The 16176-nt window shown below is 34.3% G+C and overlaps 1 protein-coding gene across 6 annotated transcripts in view; it reads left to right on the top strand.

The window, feature by feature from the left end:
- The window catches only part of CCSER2 (coiled-coil serine rich protein 2), a 187400-nt gene that overhangs the window by 94366 nt on the left and 76858 nt on the right, over positions 1-16176 (top strand). For all 6 annotated transcript variants that reach the window (XM_045569345.1, XM_045569350.1, XM_045569349.1 and 3 more), the window contains 2 exons: positions 280-442; positions 12930-13125. In XM_045569345.1, coding sequence (XP_045425301.1) covers positions 280-442; positions 12930-13125 — 359 coding nt within the window. The remainder of the gene's footprint in view (positions 1-279; positions 443-12929; positions 13126-16176) is intronic.

The following is a 16176-nucleotide window of genomic DNA, read 5'->3' as shown; positions in this document are numbered from 1 at the left end:
AGGATAATTTGCTTGTTTTAAAACAGTGTGGCAGTTAAATGACTGTGATATAAAAGTATTATAATTTGCTTCAGTTTGAATAATATAAAATTTAATTTTTACTGAAAGAACTGGTAATTCTTCTCGAAATCTTGACTTTGTGATTAGCTAGTATAAGTGGCTGGTATTTTTAGAATATTGCTTTTTTGTTTTCGGCAGCATTTAATTATCAAGCTATAAGTAGTTAACTTTTGTGGAGTGTGTACATGTTTATAGTTTTTTGCTTTTGAATCTGTCTAGTGGAGTGTGACAATATGAACCGCTTTGACCGACCAGACAGAAATGTTCGGCAGTCTCAGGAAGGATTTTGGAAAAGGCCACCCCAGAGGTGGGGTGGACAGGAACATTATCACCTCAGCCATCCTGACCACTATCATCACCGTGGAAAAAGTGACTTGAGCAGGTGAGTACTGTTCCAACTTAGATTTCATTTGCTATCCTCTGATTAATTTTGAATTGTAATTTCCCTATGCCCCTGCAATTGTTTTTGTCTGGTTTTTAGGGGCTTCAAAAAACACTGCAGGTTATGTGTGGTACTAATTTGAGTAGTATATCCAATTCTTTCTTTTTGGCTTAAATCTTTTTCCATTAGCTTATCATAAATAAAAATATTCTATTTATATCCAATATTTGGACTTTACGTTGTGTGATTTTTCTGGGTTCTCATTTGTGAATGATTAAATGTCTACTTTGTTAAAGTTTATGGTTTTTGTAAATAATAATGTGTAAAATTAGTGCCAAGTGATCTGTCTTCTTTTGTTTATGTAATAAGTTGGAATTTTAAAAATTCCACAAGTAATATTAGAAACAGAAGAACATACTGTACATTGCTAGAGGTCTTTTCTTTTTTGAAGTATAGGATAGTCTTTAATTTGACCAGACCTTATGTGTAATGGATCTCTGTAGTCATTCAAACCTGGATTGGAAACCTGGCCTGGCACACGTTAGCTTTGCAAGCTTAGATAATTTATTTAACTCCTCTCTACTTCAGTTTACTGTCTATAAAACATAGTTAATAATACTTTTCTCTCAGTGTTCAAGGATCAGGGTTAAACATGCCTGGAGCAGTGTCTGGTTTACAGTACATACCCAGTGGCAGTTATTATTATTATTAATTTTTTCCTGTTCGCTCATCTCATTCCACAAGAACTTTGAAGTCATGTTGGAACACCTTAAGAATACAAATAATCAAACCAGGATAAAGAAATAATGGAAGGAAAACATGGCCCTGTATAGTTCCTAAAGTAAGAAAAAAAAATTGTTTCTAAGATTCTTTGTAGCAAAAGTAAACTTGGTTCATTATAAGATATACAGTGTACATGAGATAAACAATATGTTTCTCCTGGATTGATTTGCTTTTATGAGTGAAAAACCTGAAAGACGTTGCTTGCATGAGTTCTTAGAAGGAGAATACCTTGTGATATTTTAAACAGGTCCCAGACAGCTTCCCAAAGTAAAAATAATTATAAATTTCTTAAGTCTGTTTCTTAGTTATATTCTTCAGTGCAAGCTGCAAAGAATTCTAGTCCAATTGAGAAAAGGCAATTCTAAAGTGGATCATGAACCAATGATGTCCAACTAAAATGCTATTGGTATAATTAAAGGCAGGGATATAATTGAGAAGATCTGGAAGAATGTATGGAGTACATATCCTTCTAGGCATTATTTTGGCTGTTATATTTCAGAGAGTTGGTATTATCAAGAAGAATCTGATTTAAGACATTTTTTCATTGCTAATAATGAAGATTATGCTTCCCTAATCTTTGACAGTCAATTCATAAGAAGCTAAATTTAGAAGCTGAACTAAAACATGAACCATTGCTTATTTTGAAGATTTATTCATCCATTAACAAATATTCATTGAGAACCTGTATGTCAGAGACTGTGCTAAATTTTCCAGCTGGGGTGAATTTGGAGATGGTGTGAGTGGTAGAAGCTGTGGATTGATAATCGCTTCTTGGAGCACTGTGTTGAAGATGATAAAAGGAATTCTGCAGTGAGCAAGCTCAGTAGGAATCTTTGTACTTATTAGTTGGGATATGATTCATGTGCTTGTTCCATCCCATACAAAGATGATTAGCATGTATTTCTTTCTGCCAGGATGCTCAGATTCTATGGGAAAGACGGGCATGTAGATAGTTACAATGTGATGTTAGTACAGTACAGTGATGATTGATGCCTCAATAAGATGACATATAAGGGACTCCAGGAGCATACAGCAACTGGTTTTTGTCTGTGATAGTAGAATATAAAGGACGCTACTGTTGAACTGATTCTAAAAGTCTGACTAGAAATTGCAGAGGAGCAATTTCTGTAGGAGAAAGGTAAAATTGCGGATGGAAAGAATGGCATGTGCAAAGGCATGTAGGAAAGGTTATGACATTTTCAGAGATCTACTCTTAAGTTCACCATAGCTAGATTGCTGGGTCATTTTGAGGAATGAGTAGATGTGTTCTCTAGCTCTGGAGCTAGAGAACACAAAACTATCATATATGCAGTTTGAGATACAGGGTGACAAATTTCAGTTTAATCAGACTGTCCAAAATGGAATGAATTTACCTGGAGGTAGTCACCTCTGTCCTTGGGAATGACCAAGCTGAGGCTGATTATGTAGTCATCTGTCAGAAAACTTCAGCAACATTTTCCAAAAACTGTGTTCCTTGGATATCAACAGGTATAGAAAAAAGAGGTTCTCTGGTTACATGAGTCTGAGAATGAAAAAATTAATTTTTTTTAAGATAGTGGACTCCATGGTTCCTTTATATAGTACTATGATTTTGTAAAAGATAGTAAAAGACATAATATATAGCCATTTCCAAAACATATGATGATAAATCCCTTCTACATAGTGTATTTAGGGGACTATAATATGTGGTAGGTATCTACATTGGTAATTCTTAGTGATGAGAGAGAATTGCATAACATTCTTAGGGGTTGCTAATCTGATTTACTTAGCACAGAGCTTCCCAACAAGTGCGCTAAAGCACACTGATTTGTTGTGAATGGTTGATTATAGGTTGATGAATTTACTGATCCCCTCAAGCTTACGGGTGGTTTTGCTGGGTTTGAGACATCTAGATCCCCCAGAGTCAATTACAGGGGTGGGTGGTATAAAAGGAAACCTTTTGTAAGACAAGCATTACCCCAACATACCTTAAAACTATTATTTTCTCTTTATACCTTAATATTAAAAAAATTCAGATGTACAAACCCTAGGGCCTTTTTAATATTGTATGTGCAAAATTCCCTCTTCCCATTGTATAACTTCTTGAGTGTTGGTTCCCTTTCCTCTCTGTCCCTCAACTCCCATTATTATCAGAGTTAATTATAGGATTATGCTTTACCCATAACTCAGAGGTGTTGGGAAGACTGGTGGTTGAGAACTACCGATCTACATTCTCTCATATTCTCATCATACTGCTGATTTATCTTTTCACCTGGCCTAATCTTCCACTCTTCTTTTCTCCCCAGACCTTCCTTTTTTCTACACCTTCCACTATGCTATATATTAATAGAATTCTCTCACATCCTAACAAACTCACCATATTGATTTCTTCACCTTCATTCTCCTGATTGTAACTGAAACCTAGCTCTTTCATAAACATACTACTTTCTCAGTAACCTTTTTACATGAAGAATTCTTATTTTCCAACTACTGTGGTACTTTATTATTTAGAGGTGTGGTCTTTGTCCTCATTCCCCATTGCAACTTCTAAGTGAAGTATTTTTATGTCCCTTTTCTTTGAGATTTGGGACATTTGACTGTATCATCTCCTCCTTATTGATCCCTTTCAGTCGATCACAAAAACTTGACCCTTGACCCACTTTCCCTCTTCATTATAAGCTTTGCTACAGTACTGAGTGACTCCAGTATTAATTATACATGATTCATTTAACCCTTTGGCTTCTTGGTTCTTTAGGAGTCTCTGTATATAAGGTATGTCATCTGAGAATAGATAGTTTTACTTTTTCCTTTCCAATTTGAGCACCTTTCTTTTTTTCTTCTGCATAATTGCTATGGCTAGAACCTCTGGGACAATGTTGAGTAGAAGTGGCAAGAGCCAACAACTATGTCTTGTTTCTGATATTAGGGAGAAATTATTCAATCTTTTACTGTTAAGTCTGATGTTAGCTGTGTGTTTTTCTTAGATACTCTTTGTCAGTTTGAAGAAGTTTCCTTGTATTTAGTTTGTTGACTGTTTTTAATCACGAAAAGAGTGTTGGATTTTGTCAATTGCTTTTTCTGTGTCTATTGAGATAATATTTTTTTCCCTTTTATTCTTTTAATGTGGTGTATTGCATTGCCTGATTTTCAGAGGTTGAACCAACTTTGCATTTCTTGAATAATCCCCACTTGGTCATGGTATATAATCATTTTATGTGTTGCTTGATTCAATTTGCTAGTATTTTGTTGGTCTGTTGTTTTCTTGAGATGTGTTTTTCTGATTTTGGTATCAGGACCACATATATTGAATTGGGAAGTGTTCCTTTCACTTCTATTTTTGGGAAGAATTTGTGAAGGATTTTTGTTAATTCTTTGAATGTTTTATAGAATTCCCAGTGAAATTGTTCAGGCCTGGGGTTTTCTTTGCAGCAAGCTTTTTGATTACTAATTTAATCTCTATAAATGTTCAGTAGATGTCTGTTAGGTCTTGTTGGTTTATAGTGTTGCTTAAATCTTCTGTTTCCTTGTTGATCTCTGTCTAGTTTGTCCATTATTGGAAGTAAGGTATTGAAGTTTCCAACTTCACTATATCTTTTAGGGAAGGTATGCAAGCAGCAAAATCTCTCAGTTTTTTGTTTATCTTGGAATGTATTAATTTCTTCTTTATTTTGAAGGATATTTTGTTGGATATAGAATTCTTGGTTGACAGTCTTCCTTGTAACTTTTGACTCCCATGCTTTCCGATGAGAAATCTGCTGGTAATGTTATTGAGCATGTCTTCCACATGATGAGTCCAACCTCACCCCACCTTTTTTGTTGCATTAAGGATTTTCACTTTTTCTTTGGTTTCAACAGTTAAACTATGATGTGTTTAGGTTTGTCTCTCTTTTAGTTTATCATATCTGGAGTTTGTTGAGCTTCTCAGATATACAGAGTGTTTTTCATCAAATTTAGGAAGTGTTTGGTCATTAGTTCTTCAAGTTCTTTGTGCCCCTTCCCACTTCCCACTTCGCTTTGTTTAATTAACTAAGGGAACATATGAGCATCATTCCTTGCTTGTCACAAAAATTTGAAAAGATAATTAATGGGAAAACTACTCAAATCATATTTCTCTCTCTCCAGGATTTGTTGTCATTGCTTTTTTATTGTTGTTTACAGAATTAGTCCAGAAAAGTCACTGAAGTCTGTATTTTTTTATATGTATATATTTGAAGTCTCTGCTTGGTTTACTTAATGGTCAGCTAATGATTGGAAAGAGATTTCCTTGAATGCATCAAACCAATGGGCTCTGTCTTTGTGCTTAGGTATACTTTCAACACCTTGGTGAGTAGTTTGTAGCTCTGCTTGGCCTTCTCGTCCTACTTGCTTAAAGCCTCAAGGCCAGCCAAAGGTGAAAGATTTGTGCCTTCTCAGGTATTTCCTTGGCATATACACAGCCTACATATGTGTATAGTCTTCTCTATTCCCAAGAATATACTGGAACATTTCAAAGCCCCCTGTGGACATTTCGTTCTCAGGAATTCCTTTTGTTTTATTTTTTTTTGTCAGCTTTTTGTTTGTCCCAGCTGGTATATCATACTCTCAGGCAGCTGAGATTTTAAGTATTTGCCACTGATTTTTTTTCCCAACAAGTGTAATAGGGATAAGGCTGTTCCAACTGACCAAGCTCTGAATCAGCTCAAATAAAATAACTCCTGAGAATGGGCTTTTTCTAAGGAGCTGCCAGACAGGTCAAATAGTAACAATTCTCTGGGGATGGTGCCTTTTAGGGAGTTCTAAACTCATTTTGCCCCCCAGCTGCTAGTGACTGCTGGATTTCACAGCTACCATGCTTGTAAGGTTCTTGGTTTTCAAGCTACCACAGAACTAAAGAGATGGGCATGGCAATAGGCTAAATTAAAATGACACAAAGCCTGCTGTTCTCACCGAGATTCAGCCATTTTCATTGAATAAATGTTCCTCAGTTATTGCAAGCATTTGGTTGATTTCCAGAGTTCTCAAAAAGTTGATTTTTGACAAATTTGCCAGTATTCTCAGTGCTTTTATGGAGGAATGGATTTTTGGAGATCTTTATTCTGCCATCCTGGAAGTGCTTCTCTTCCTTTAGTCATGCCTCTCCCCACTTTAAATTAACTAACATAATTTTTTAGAGCAGTTTTAGGTTTACAGAAAAATTGAGCAGAAAGTACAGAGTTCTCATATACTCCTCACTTTCTCTTATACACACAGTTTCTACTATTATTAACATCTTGCATTATTGTGGTCTCTTTGTCACAAGTGATGAGTCAATGTTGATACTTCATTATTAACTAAAATCCATAGTTTATATTAGAGTTCACTCTGTGTTGAGCATTTTATGGGCCTTGACACACACACACACACACACACACACACACACATCATCATAATACCATTATAATATTATACAGAATAATTTTACTGTCCTTGAAATTCTGTGTGCTCCTCTTATTCATCCCTACCTTCCTGCCCCTGAACTGGAAACCACCGATCCTTTTGCTGTGTCCATAGTTTTACCCTTTCCAGAATGCCATATAGCTGGAAACAGACAGTAGATAGCCTTTTCATATCAGCTTCTTTCACTTAGAAATATACATTTAAAGTTCTGCTATATCTTTTTGCGGCTTGATAGCTCATTTTTAGAAAGTTACTGAATAATATTCCATTGTATGGATATACCACAGTTTGTTTATTCATTCACTTACTGAAGAACATATTGGTTGCCTCCAAGTTTTGGCAATTATGAATAAAATTGCTGTTAACACTTATGTATAAGTTTTTGCATGGGCATAAGTTTTCAGCTCACTTCAGTAAATATCAAGGAGTGCTATTGCTGGACCATATGGGAAACATATGTTTAATTTGGTAAGAAACTGCCAAACTGTCTTTCCAAAGTGGCTGTACCGTTTTGCATTTCCATCAGCTATGAATAAGAGGTTCTGTTGCTTCTCCATATCCTCATCAGCCTTTGGGACTGGGCTTTCGATATTAATCATTAGGTATATAGTGGTATTTTATTGTTGTTTTAATTTATAATTCCCAAATGGTATGATGTTGAATATTTTTTCACATGCTTATTTGCTATCTCTGTATCTTCTTTGGTAAGATGTCTGTTTAAATCTTTGTCTATTTTTAAATTGGGTTATTTGTCCTCTTACTGTTGAGTTTTAAGAGTTCATCGTATATGTTAGATACCAGTCCTTTATCAGATATATGTTTTGCAAATATTTTCTCCCACTCTGTGGCTTGTCTTATTCTCTTAATGGTGTTTTTCACAGAGCAGACTTAAAAATTTTATGTATTCCAACATTTATTTTTTCTTTCCTAGATTTCACTTTTTGTGTCGTATCTAAAAACTCATTGCCAAATCCCGGGTCACATAGATTTTCTCCCTTTTTATTTTGTAGGAATTTTATAGATTTGCATTTTACATTTAGGCCTTTGATCCCTTTTGAGTTACTTTTTGTGAAAGATTTAAAGTCTTTTTTTTTTTTTTTTTGCGTGTGGCTGTCCAGTTGTTCCAGTCCCATTTGTTGAAAAGACTATCATTTCTCTATCAGAGACCATCCTTTGTACTGCGTTTGCTCCTTTGTCAAAGATCAGTTGATCATATTTATGTGAGTCTATATTTGAGCTCCGTTATCTTCAGTTATCTCTTTGTTCTTTCACCAATATCATGCTATCTTGATTACTGTGTAGTAGCTTTATATAGTAAGTCTCAAAGTTAAGTGGTGTCAGTCCTCTGAATTTTCTCTTCAATATTGTGTCGGCTATTCTGGGTCTTTTGCCTATTCTTATAGAAACTGTAGAATCACTTTTATAACATCTACAAAATAACTTGCTGGAATTTTAATTGGGGTTATGTCGAATCTAGCATTTTAAAAATATAACTATGCGCCAGGCACAGTGGCTCATGTCTGTAATCCTAGCACTTTGGGAGGCTGAGGCAGAGGATCACTTGAGGCTGGGAGTTCAAGACCAACCTGGGTGAGAGTGAGACTCTGTCTCTACAAAAAATAAAAAAAAAATTAGCCAGGTGTGGTGGCATGTACTTGTAAGGCCCATCTATCCAGGAGGCTGAGGCAGGATGATCACTTATTGCTTGAGCCCAGGAGTTGGAGTCTGCAGTGAGCTATGATGATGCCACCGCACTTTAGCCCAGGCAACAGAGTGAAACCCTGTCTTAAAAAAAAAAAAATGCACATACTCATACACATATATTTATGTATATAAAAACCTATGAACATAAAAATACATAATTTAATTTTTAATATAAAGTTTTTATTAATGGTAAGAAAAGAAAGATTTTATGAAGTCAGAATTGTAACTCTGATTAGGTGAGAAATGAAGAGGAAAAATCTCTCCCTCTCTCTCGTATACGCATACACACACACGGGCACACAGATACAAACATCTGCACTCACTAGTCTAACCTATGAATCACAAACTTTAAGATTAGCACAAATCATACATCTTAGTAATCAAGAAGTTCTGTTCAAAATGAGGAGGAGTTTCTGTTGGAAATGAAGAATAAAGTTATTTGTAAGCATATGGGTGTAGTCATTTAATTTGGGGAAATTCCTTTAAAACTATGATAAATAATTATGCAAACAGTGTGCTTTTTAGGCTTGTGGGTTGAATATCCAGTGCTGCTACTGTATGTAGATTTAATTTAAATGTTTAAAAAAACGGTTATCTCTTCAAGATTAATTTCTTTAATCAATTAATTTCTTTCATTCAATTTTTTTCTTGTTGATTTTATTGGCAGTACTTAAAGAACAACATTAAATAATATTGGTGATAGTGGACATTTCTTTCTTATGCTTCTGTAACCACTGAACTCATTTTTGCCTTCACCCCTAGTTCAGTTCTTCGTGTCCACCAGCCCTCCTGGACTGTGACTGGCCATATAGGTTCTCTCTTTTCTAACACACTGCTAGCATTCTAGTGTATTCATACTGTAGCTCATAGTTTTCTGTTGCTTTCACTGCTTGATATTTGTGCTTGAAATCCATGATTGTTAAAATTTGTACACAAGTATATATTGATAACTGTCAACTTAATACAGGGTATTATGGCCAGTAATTCTCGTTTGTTTCATGTTTATTTTTTTTACTCTCGTTACACCTTTACTTCTGGATTTATGCCTTCAGTCTTAGGAAGTGATTTTACTTCCTGTTCTGTTTGTGAAATTCATTTTCTCATTTGTAAACGACATCATCTTCTCAGAATCTGAACTCTCAATATCTTTATTATCTATCTGTCCTATGTTCCCCCCTTATCTTCATAGTCTCCTTTCATTTTTTGAAAATAACCTCTGTTATATACTTGCTTTCTGTTCCATCTTTGTCCTTCTGCTTCTTAGACTTCTTAGTTATATTAATTTTTTTCCTTGCAAACTTCAAATGTTCATCTAGTGACATTTTATGTTATTTTGAACTTACTATCAGATGGTTTAGCAACAAATACATAGATACAAAGCAGGCAAATGGGTCAGTATTTTAATAGTAAATATAGGTGAAAGGTATGGTTGTTCATTTTAGTATTCTTTAGATATTTCTATTTGAAAAAATTTTAATATAAAGAAGTTAGAAATTATTAATAACAATAATACAGTAATTGTTAAAAATTTAATATTTACTGTATATCATGCACCATCCCAAGCATTTTAACATATATTACTTCATTTAATCCTTATACAAACCTAAGGAAGTAAGTACTGTTATTATCCCCATTTTATAGATGAGGAAAATGAAGCATAGAGGGATTAAGTAACTTGCCCTGTGTGTTGTATAGCTAGTAAGTGACAGCTGAATTTGAATTTAGATGATCTATGCAGGTAATATAAAAATGAGTAAGATATGGGTCTGTTTCCAAAGGGCTTATAATCCAATTAAAGTTGACAAGTATGTAGATTTCTTTATGTGTACAATAAATTCAGGATCATAAATGTAGGTTTATCTAGTTGAGGGGATCAGGAAAGACTTTTTAAGGAAGTAGCATTTCAATACTAGGAGAAAATACAAATTTAGTTTTGAATCTCATGGTGGAGGTATTTGAAATGCAACCTAAGGCATATGAACTTTATTCAGTAGGCAGTAGAGAACATTAAGAGTTAAAGAAACTGTGGGCCAAAGCTATTAAGTATTTTTAATAGCTAATTACTGTCAGCCAGGATTTAAACCTATATCCAAGGCCAGAGCTGACTTTTTAATTTTCTGTAGCTTTTCTAGATGCCAGTTCTTTGTTCCCATATTCAGTTAATGATCAAGACTTTTGGTTCTTGAAACATTTTTAATTCATTAGTTCCATGCATTTGGTTCACATTTACATCAACCTATTACTAGTCTGTATTCCACATCTGCCTGATTCTCATGTGGTAGACTGCAGACCAGTCTCTTTCAGTTATCTTCCTTCTTGAATATTTCTTTTCCTCGATTAGCTAAATAAGAAGTAAATTTTAATTTGATTATTAACTGGGACAGTTTATAATGTGATTACTCCTAGATTATAATTCTAAAGCAGTGCTTTTTTCATGTCACAACTATAGAATTTTAGAATCTCAGAGATGTAAGCTTAAAAAAAAAAAACCTAGTGGTTAAGATACATGGTTTTTACTTTCTCAGTGTAAAATAAAAAAAAAAAATCAAAAATTTCAAAACTCAGATATAAAGGAAAAGAATACACAGTCCATCCTTAATGGAGTTTATGATTTGGCATGGATTGCAAACAAACACAGTATTCTGTGATAAATACTATAATGGGACACAGTACAAGGCTCTATAAGCACACTTAGGGAAGTACCAAGTCCTGCCTTAGGGGATTAAGGAAGCTTTCCCTGAAGAATTGCCAACTAAGTTAAGATGAAGAGGAGTTATTCAGATCAAGTGCACGGTGGAGAATAGGATGGGGAGACTGGCAACGACTGCCCAGAGGTTGAGGACATGGGTTTGGAGATGAGGGAGATTGTAGCAGGCTTTGGGAATTTCAGGTAATTAGCTGTGGAGTAAGAAGTCTCTCCAAGGGAGGCAGGTGTGTTGGGAGAAGTTGAAGAATAAATAGGATTCAAGCTATCTGCGACATCATAAAGCCATATTTAAAAGTCTCCTTGTCCCTAGAAAACATGCCTTGCACTTTATGCCATTACTTTTCTTTCTTTCTTTTTTCTAGAAAGCCTTAGTCTTTCATTTCAGTCAGACTCACACCTCGTACCTTGTAGTTCATTCCAAGTTCTTTCCTACCTAGGAAAATTTCCCAAAGAATGTCAGTGTTTTCCTCTGAAAATATAGTTCTTTTCATCTCTACTAGTCATTTTCCAGGTGATTCTATCTTTATTTCTTAACTTTTTTGTTAACTTTTTATTACTATACATTTTTCAATACTCCAAGTATAGATTGTCCATCTAGTCAGTCATAGATGGGTAAATTCATATAATTAATTGATCAGTATTTGAAATTTAATAATTCAACAATGTTTCAAACCAATAAAATGAAGCAGAATTATATGGGACCAAATTACTTATGGATCAACAGTTTAAAAATTCTTAAAATGCCTTTTTCTTGGGTTAAAAGAAAGGCCTGAAATACTGCTAAGCAGTAGTTTCAAAGTAAAATAATCTTGTGAAAACCAGCCTTATGTTGAATATTTGAGAAGTCAGAGATTTGGGAATATTTGTTGAAAACTAGAAAATTTAGTAGAAACTATATTTTTACATTTTTAATATGGTTGAAATTTAATGCATTGTTACTTCTGCAAATTTAATGCATGATGAATTTAATCCTGATATGTTAAAAGAGCCATTATATTGAAGATAATACTTTTTTGGCATGTTCTTTAGATATTGGGATTTCACATATACAATAAGTTTTATCATAATTTAAGAACCAGCTGGAATTATGTGTAATGTGAATGCAGTAATTTTTAAATTGCTGTAGCTATGACTTCTGGTTAAAACATTGTGTTTTTCACTCCCATGACACACATTGTCCCTAATTTTTTCCTCTTACTTGGCATGTATATTATTGTATGAAACTGAAGGGTAGTTAAATTTTTTAGAGTAGATTTTTTTGATGCAGTATAAGATTAGGAAATATGTGGTGTATGTAAGACTTTTATAAAAGCTTATTTAATCTTCATTGGAAAACACAATTTATCCACACTGTAAGAGCAAAAGAAAGAAGAAATAACAGTTCTTCTGTCTTAACTGCCTGCTGGGAATTTGAAGACATGGGAGTCCAAGAATGTGTACGAGCCGGGAACTAATGTAGGTAGCATAGTTATGGAGCTAAAAAAGGTGTGCAGCTTAAGAGGCCAAGCAAAGTAAAAAACTAAAGAGTAGGCAATCAGTGTAGAAAAGGAAGAATAAGCAATATATTTTTCCAGGTAAGGTCTTTCCAGATAAGAGAGACCTTTTTTTCTATTCTGGTTCCTAAGGAAGAAGGTTTATTCAACCGATGTGTAAAATACACAAAGGTGAAGTGGGTGTGTGTTTGTGGGGATACAGAATATAATTCTTTTAATGACAAGTACAGCTGATTTCACCCTTTGGTGGAGACACATTTAGTGACTAGTGACTAAGGTGAGTACAAGTCAGGACTTTGTGATGATGGTAAATGATTTGTAATGTTCACTGCAATAATTTCATTACCTTTATTTCTTTCTGAAATTGTATATCTTTTCCTTCCGCCTTCTTCCCCTGCCCTTCCAGAGGGTCTCCCTATAGAGAATCTCCTTTGGGTCATTTTGAAAGCTATGGAGGAACCCCCTTTTTCCAGGCTCAGAAGATGTTTATAGATGTACCAGAGAATACAGTGATACTGGATGAGATGACCCTCCGGCACATGGTCCAAGACTGCACTGCCGTAAAAACTCAGTTACTCAAACTGAAACGTCTCCTGCATCAGGTGAGTACAAATGAACATTTCCAGCTCTGATATTTTGAATTGCAAATGGATTGACTTTACTTTTTGAAAAAAATAAAGTGACTTGGATTTCTCATGTCTATTTAGATATCTATAGAAATAATGCTCGTAAATAATACATAATAGAAACTTGTTAGTGGGGAGAAAAACCCCACGGGATTTTGCACGATAGTGTCAATACACAGTCCCTGGCATGTATGAACTGTGGGATATTTGGTAAGCCAATGTCTCTGCTTTTGTTTCCTCATTTTCATATTATCTACATTGTAAGGTTGTCAAGAGAATCAGAAATAGTAGTTGTATGTTGAGTAACCTAATACCTGAAACATAGTAGGCATTCAGTATTCAGTGGCTACTACTATAATTTCAGCTAAGTGGAAAATCAGAAGCAGCAGTTTTTCTTACGTAATGATAGTCATATAATTCAATTTTTGTTTGAGATCTTCAAGTTTAATTTTTTTCCAGTCCTTTTATTTATTTATATATTTTGAGACTATCTAGACTCATAGCAGGGATGTCACTTGTCCAAAATCATAGGATGAACTGATGTTAGAACTGGCTTCTGATTCAATAGTACTTTCTTTGTTTAAGCATTTAGTTAGCACTTACAGACAAAGTCAGGTGCATAGCAGAAAACCAAGGAATAAAAAACCAATTTTAAACTGTGGATACCTTTGGTTTTAAATATATATTTGTATTTTGTACAGTAGCCAAATTTAGCTTCAAACTATGGTTGAGAAAGAACAGTTTGACTTCTCTCTGTTGCTCAATTTCGGTTCTCAACACCTTCCTCAGGGTTGTATATTTTAGCTTCATATGAACAGGGGACCAAATTTTAGAATTCCTCATGGCCATCAAAGTCAAACTCATGGTATATGCCCACGAAAGATTAGTTGAAGTGAAGTTTAGCTCCTGTGTTAGTAATGATGGTTAGTGTAAATATTCTGTTAAAGCCATGGAAATTGTTTTATGTCACTGGGTTATGGATTTTCTGGACTAATGCTCTCCATCCTTGTGGATATTTGACTGCTTTTTGAAAAGAAACTTTTCAAAGTTTCTTTGGGTAGGAACAAGGGTAGGAACAAGAGAGTCGAGAATACTTTTTGGATCTGGGAATGTTACACTTCTCCTGAGGTAGAAAGAGATTCCATGATTGAAGTATGCAGTCATAGAGCTTACAACTTAGTTTAACTATAACTAGGAGATAGGCTTTGATGTATAGAGTTCCTCTGCTGGCTGGTCAGGGGAGAAGGTTTTCTGATCAGGAGCTTCAACGTCAAAGGAAACAGGAGGTGGGAAGGGGTGGGAAATAGCTAAAATATGTTAAATATCTACTGTGAGCTCAGTCATTGTACTAGCAGTATCGTATGTTTAAATATCAGCTAATAAGACTGGGCTACCTCTAATAATGAGAGAAAGAGCATAAATCAGTCAAGAGTAGTGAATTGGTAACCAACGATTAGTCCCATGAAAATAAAAAAATGTTTTTTGAGGTACTTTAAGTAAAGTAAATCTCCTAAGAGTTCTTTTCTGTCAGTATGGCCTTTGAAATTTTAGGTAATACACGCTGCTCAAATTGGCTTTACTTTTTGTTTATATAGTGAAAACAAAATTATGACAAGAAAATTGCGGAATCCTTTTAGGGCATCTTTAAAGTTTCCCAAATGCTGATAGAAGTTAAAAGCTGAATGAGCCCAAGATTTCATATGACTGCCCCGTTTAACTTTTTTCCTTTTTAATTTTACTGAATTAAAAAAAATCAGTGTGATACATGGTTTTTAAAAAATTCACATACTATCCAAAGGCTTAATGAAAAAAATAGTATTTTTGGCTCCTTCCCCACTTCAACCCATTAGAATCAGAACAGGTTACTGCCCAAAGCTTCTCTAGAGCTGTTATGCAGGGACTTTCTTTTGCCACAGTCTGGGATTGGATCCACTATTTCCTAGATAGCATATCTTCATTTTCTCTCATTTATTCTCTCATTTTGCTGTAGCATAGCCTTAATTTACTATAGTATATCCTTAATTTACTTCCTAAGAGAAGATGACTGGATGGCAAACTTTTAAAATTACTGCATTTCTGAAAATCTCTTTATTCTCCTGTCACATTTTAGTGATATTAATAGTTTGGCTGGTTTGGGATAGTTTGGCTATGATAGAAGACAGTTTTCTCTTAGAAATTTGAAGACATTTCTTTTCTAGGAACTTGTTTAGCCATTGGGAAGCTTACTATACATTCTGATCCATTTTACATTATATTTCGCCCGTTTTTGTCTCACTGGAAGGTTTTAATCTTTTATTTCTGGCATTCTCCAGTTTCACAGTGATGTCTTGGGATTTGAGTTTTGTTGTAGTTGGTTAGTTGGTTGTTTTCCACTTGACGTTTTGGCAGTTAGTACTTCTTTGGAGATTAATGCAGTATGAAATTTTATTATGTTATTTCTATGACTATTTTCTTTCCCCAATTTTCTCTGTTATTTTTCTGGAATTTTTAGTAACCAGATTCTAGAACTTCAGAATTGAATCTTTTGATATTTTTATTTTTTCTTTTGTATTTTCCTTTTCTTTTGGTTTGGTTATGTTTTCTAGTATATTTTCTCAACTTTACATTACAGCTCTCTATTTTTATTTAACTGTTTATCTTGGCAATCATATTTGCAATTCCTAAGAACTCTTTATTGTATATTATTTCTTAATCATATCAATTAATTATTTTTTCAGGAATTATATTAAGTAGAGAGTTTCTGTTTGTTCTGTTTTGTTATTAAGAATTCTGAGGCTCTCTGCATTCTCTCTTTATATATGGTTACTTTGTTCTTTATGTTTATTTTGGTTTCTCTTTCTTTTTGAATATTTCTTCAAATTTATAATGATTCTTTGTTTATTAGTATTTAAGAGTGAGAAACTAAAAAGTTGATTCAGGACTCTTTGTACATGGTCTGGGCTTGTCAACTAGCTGATGGGCAAGTTCATTTTACAGTGATGAATGGATGTAGGTGGACCCTCAATATCTAGTAAGTGAAGGACTTTT

Source organism: Lemur catta, chromosome 14 (assembly GCF_020740605.2).
Source record: "Lemur catta isolate mLemCat1 chromosome 14, mLemCat1.pri, whole genome shotgun sequence".
Lineage (NCBI taxonomy): Eukaryota > Metazoa > Chordata > Mammalia > Primates > Lemuridae > Lemur > Lemur catta.
This window is presented reverse-complemented; position numbering and strand designations above follow the sequence as displayed.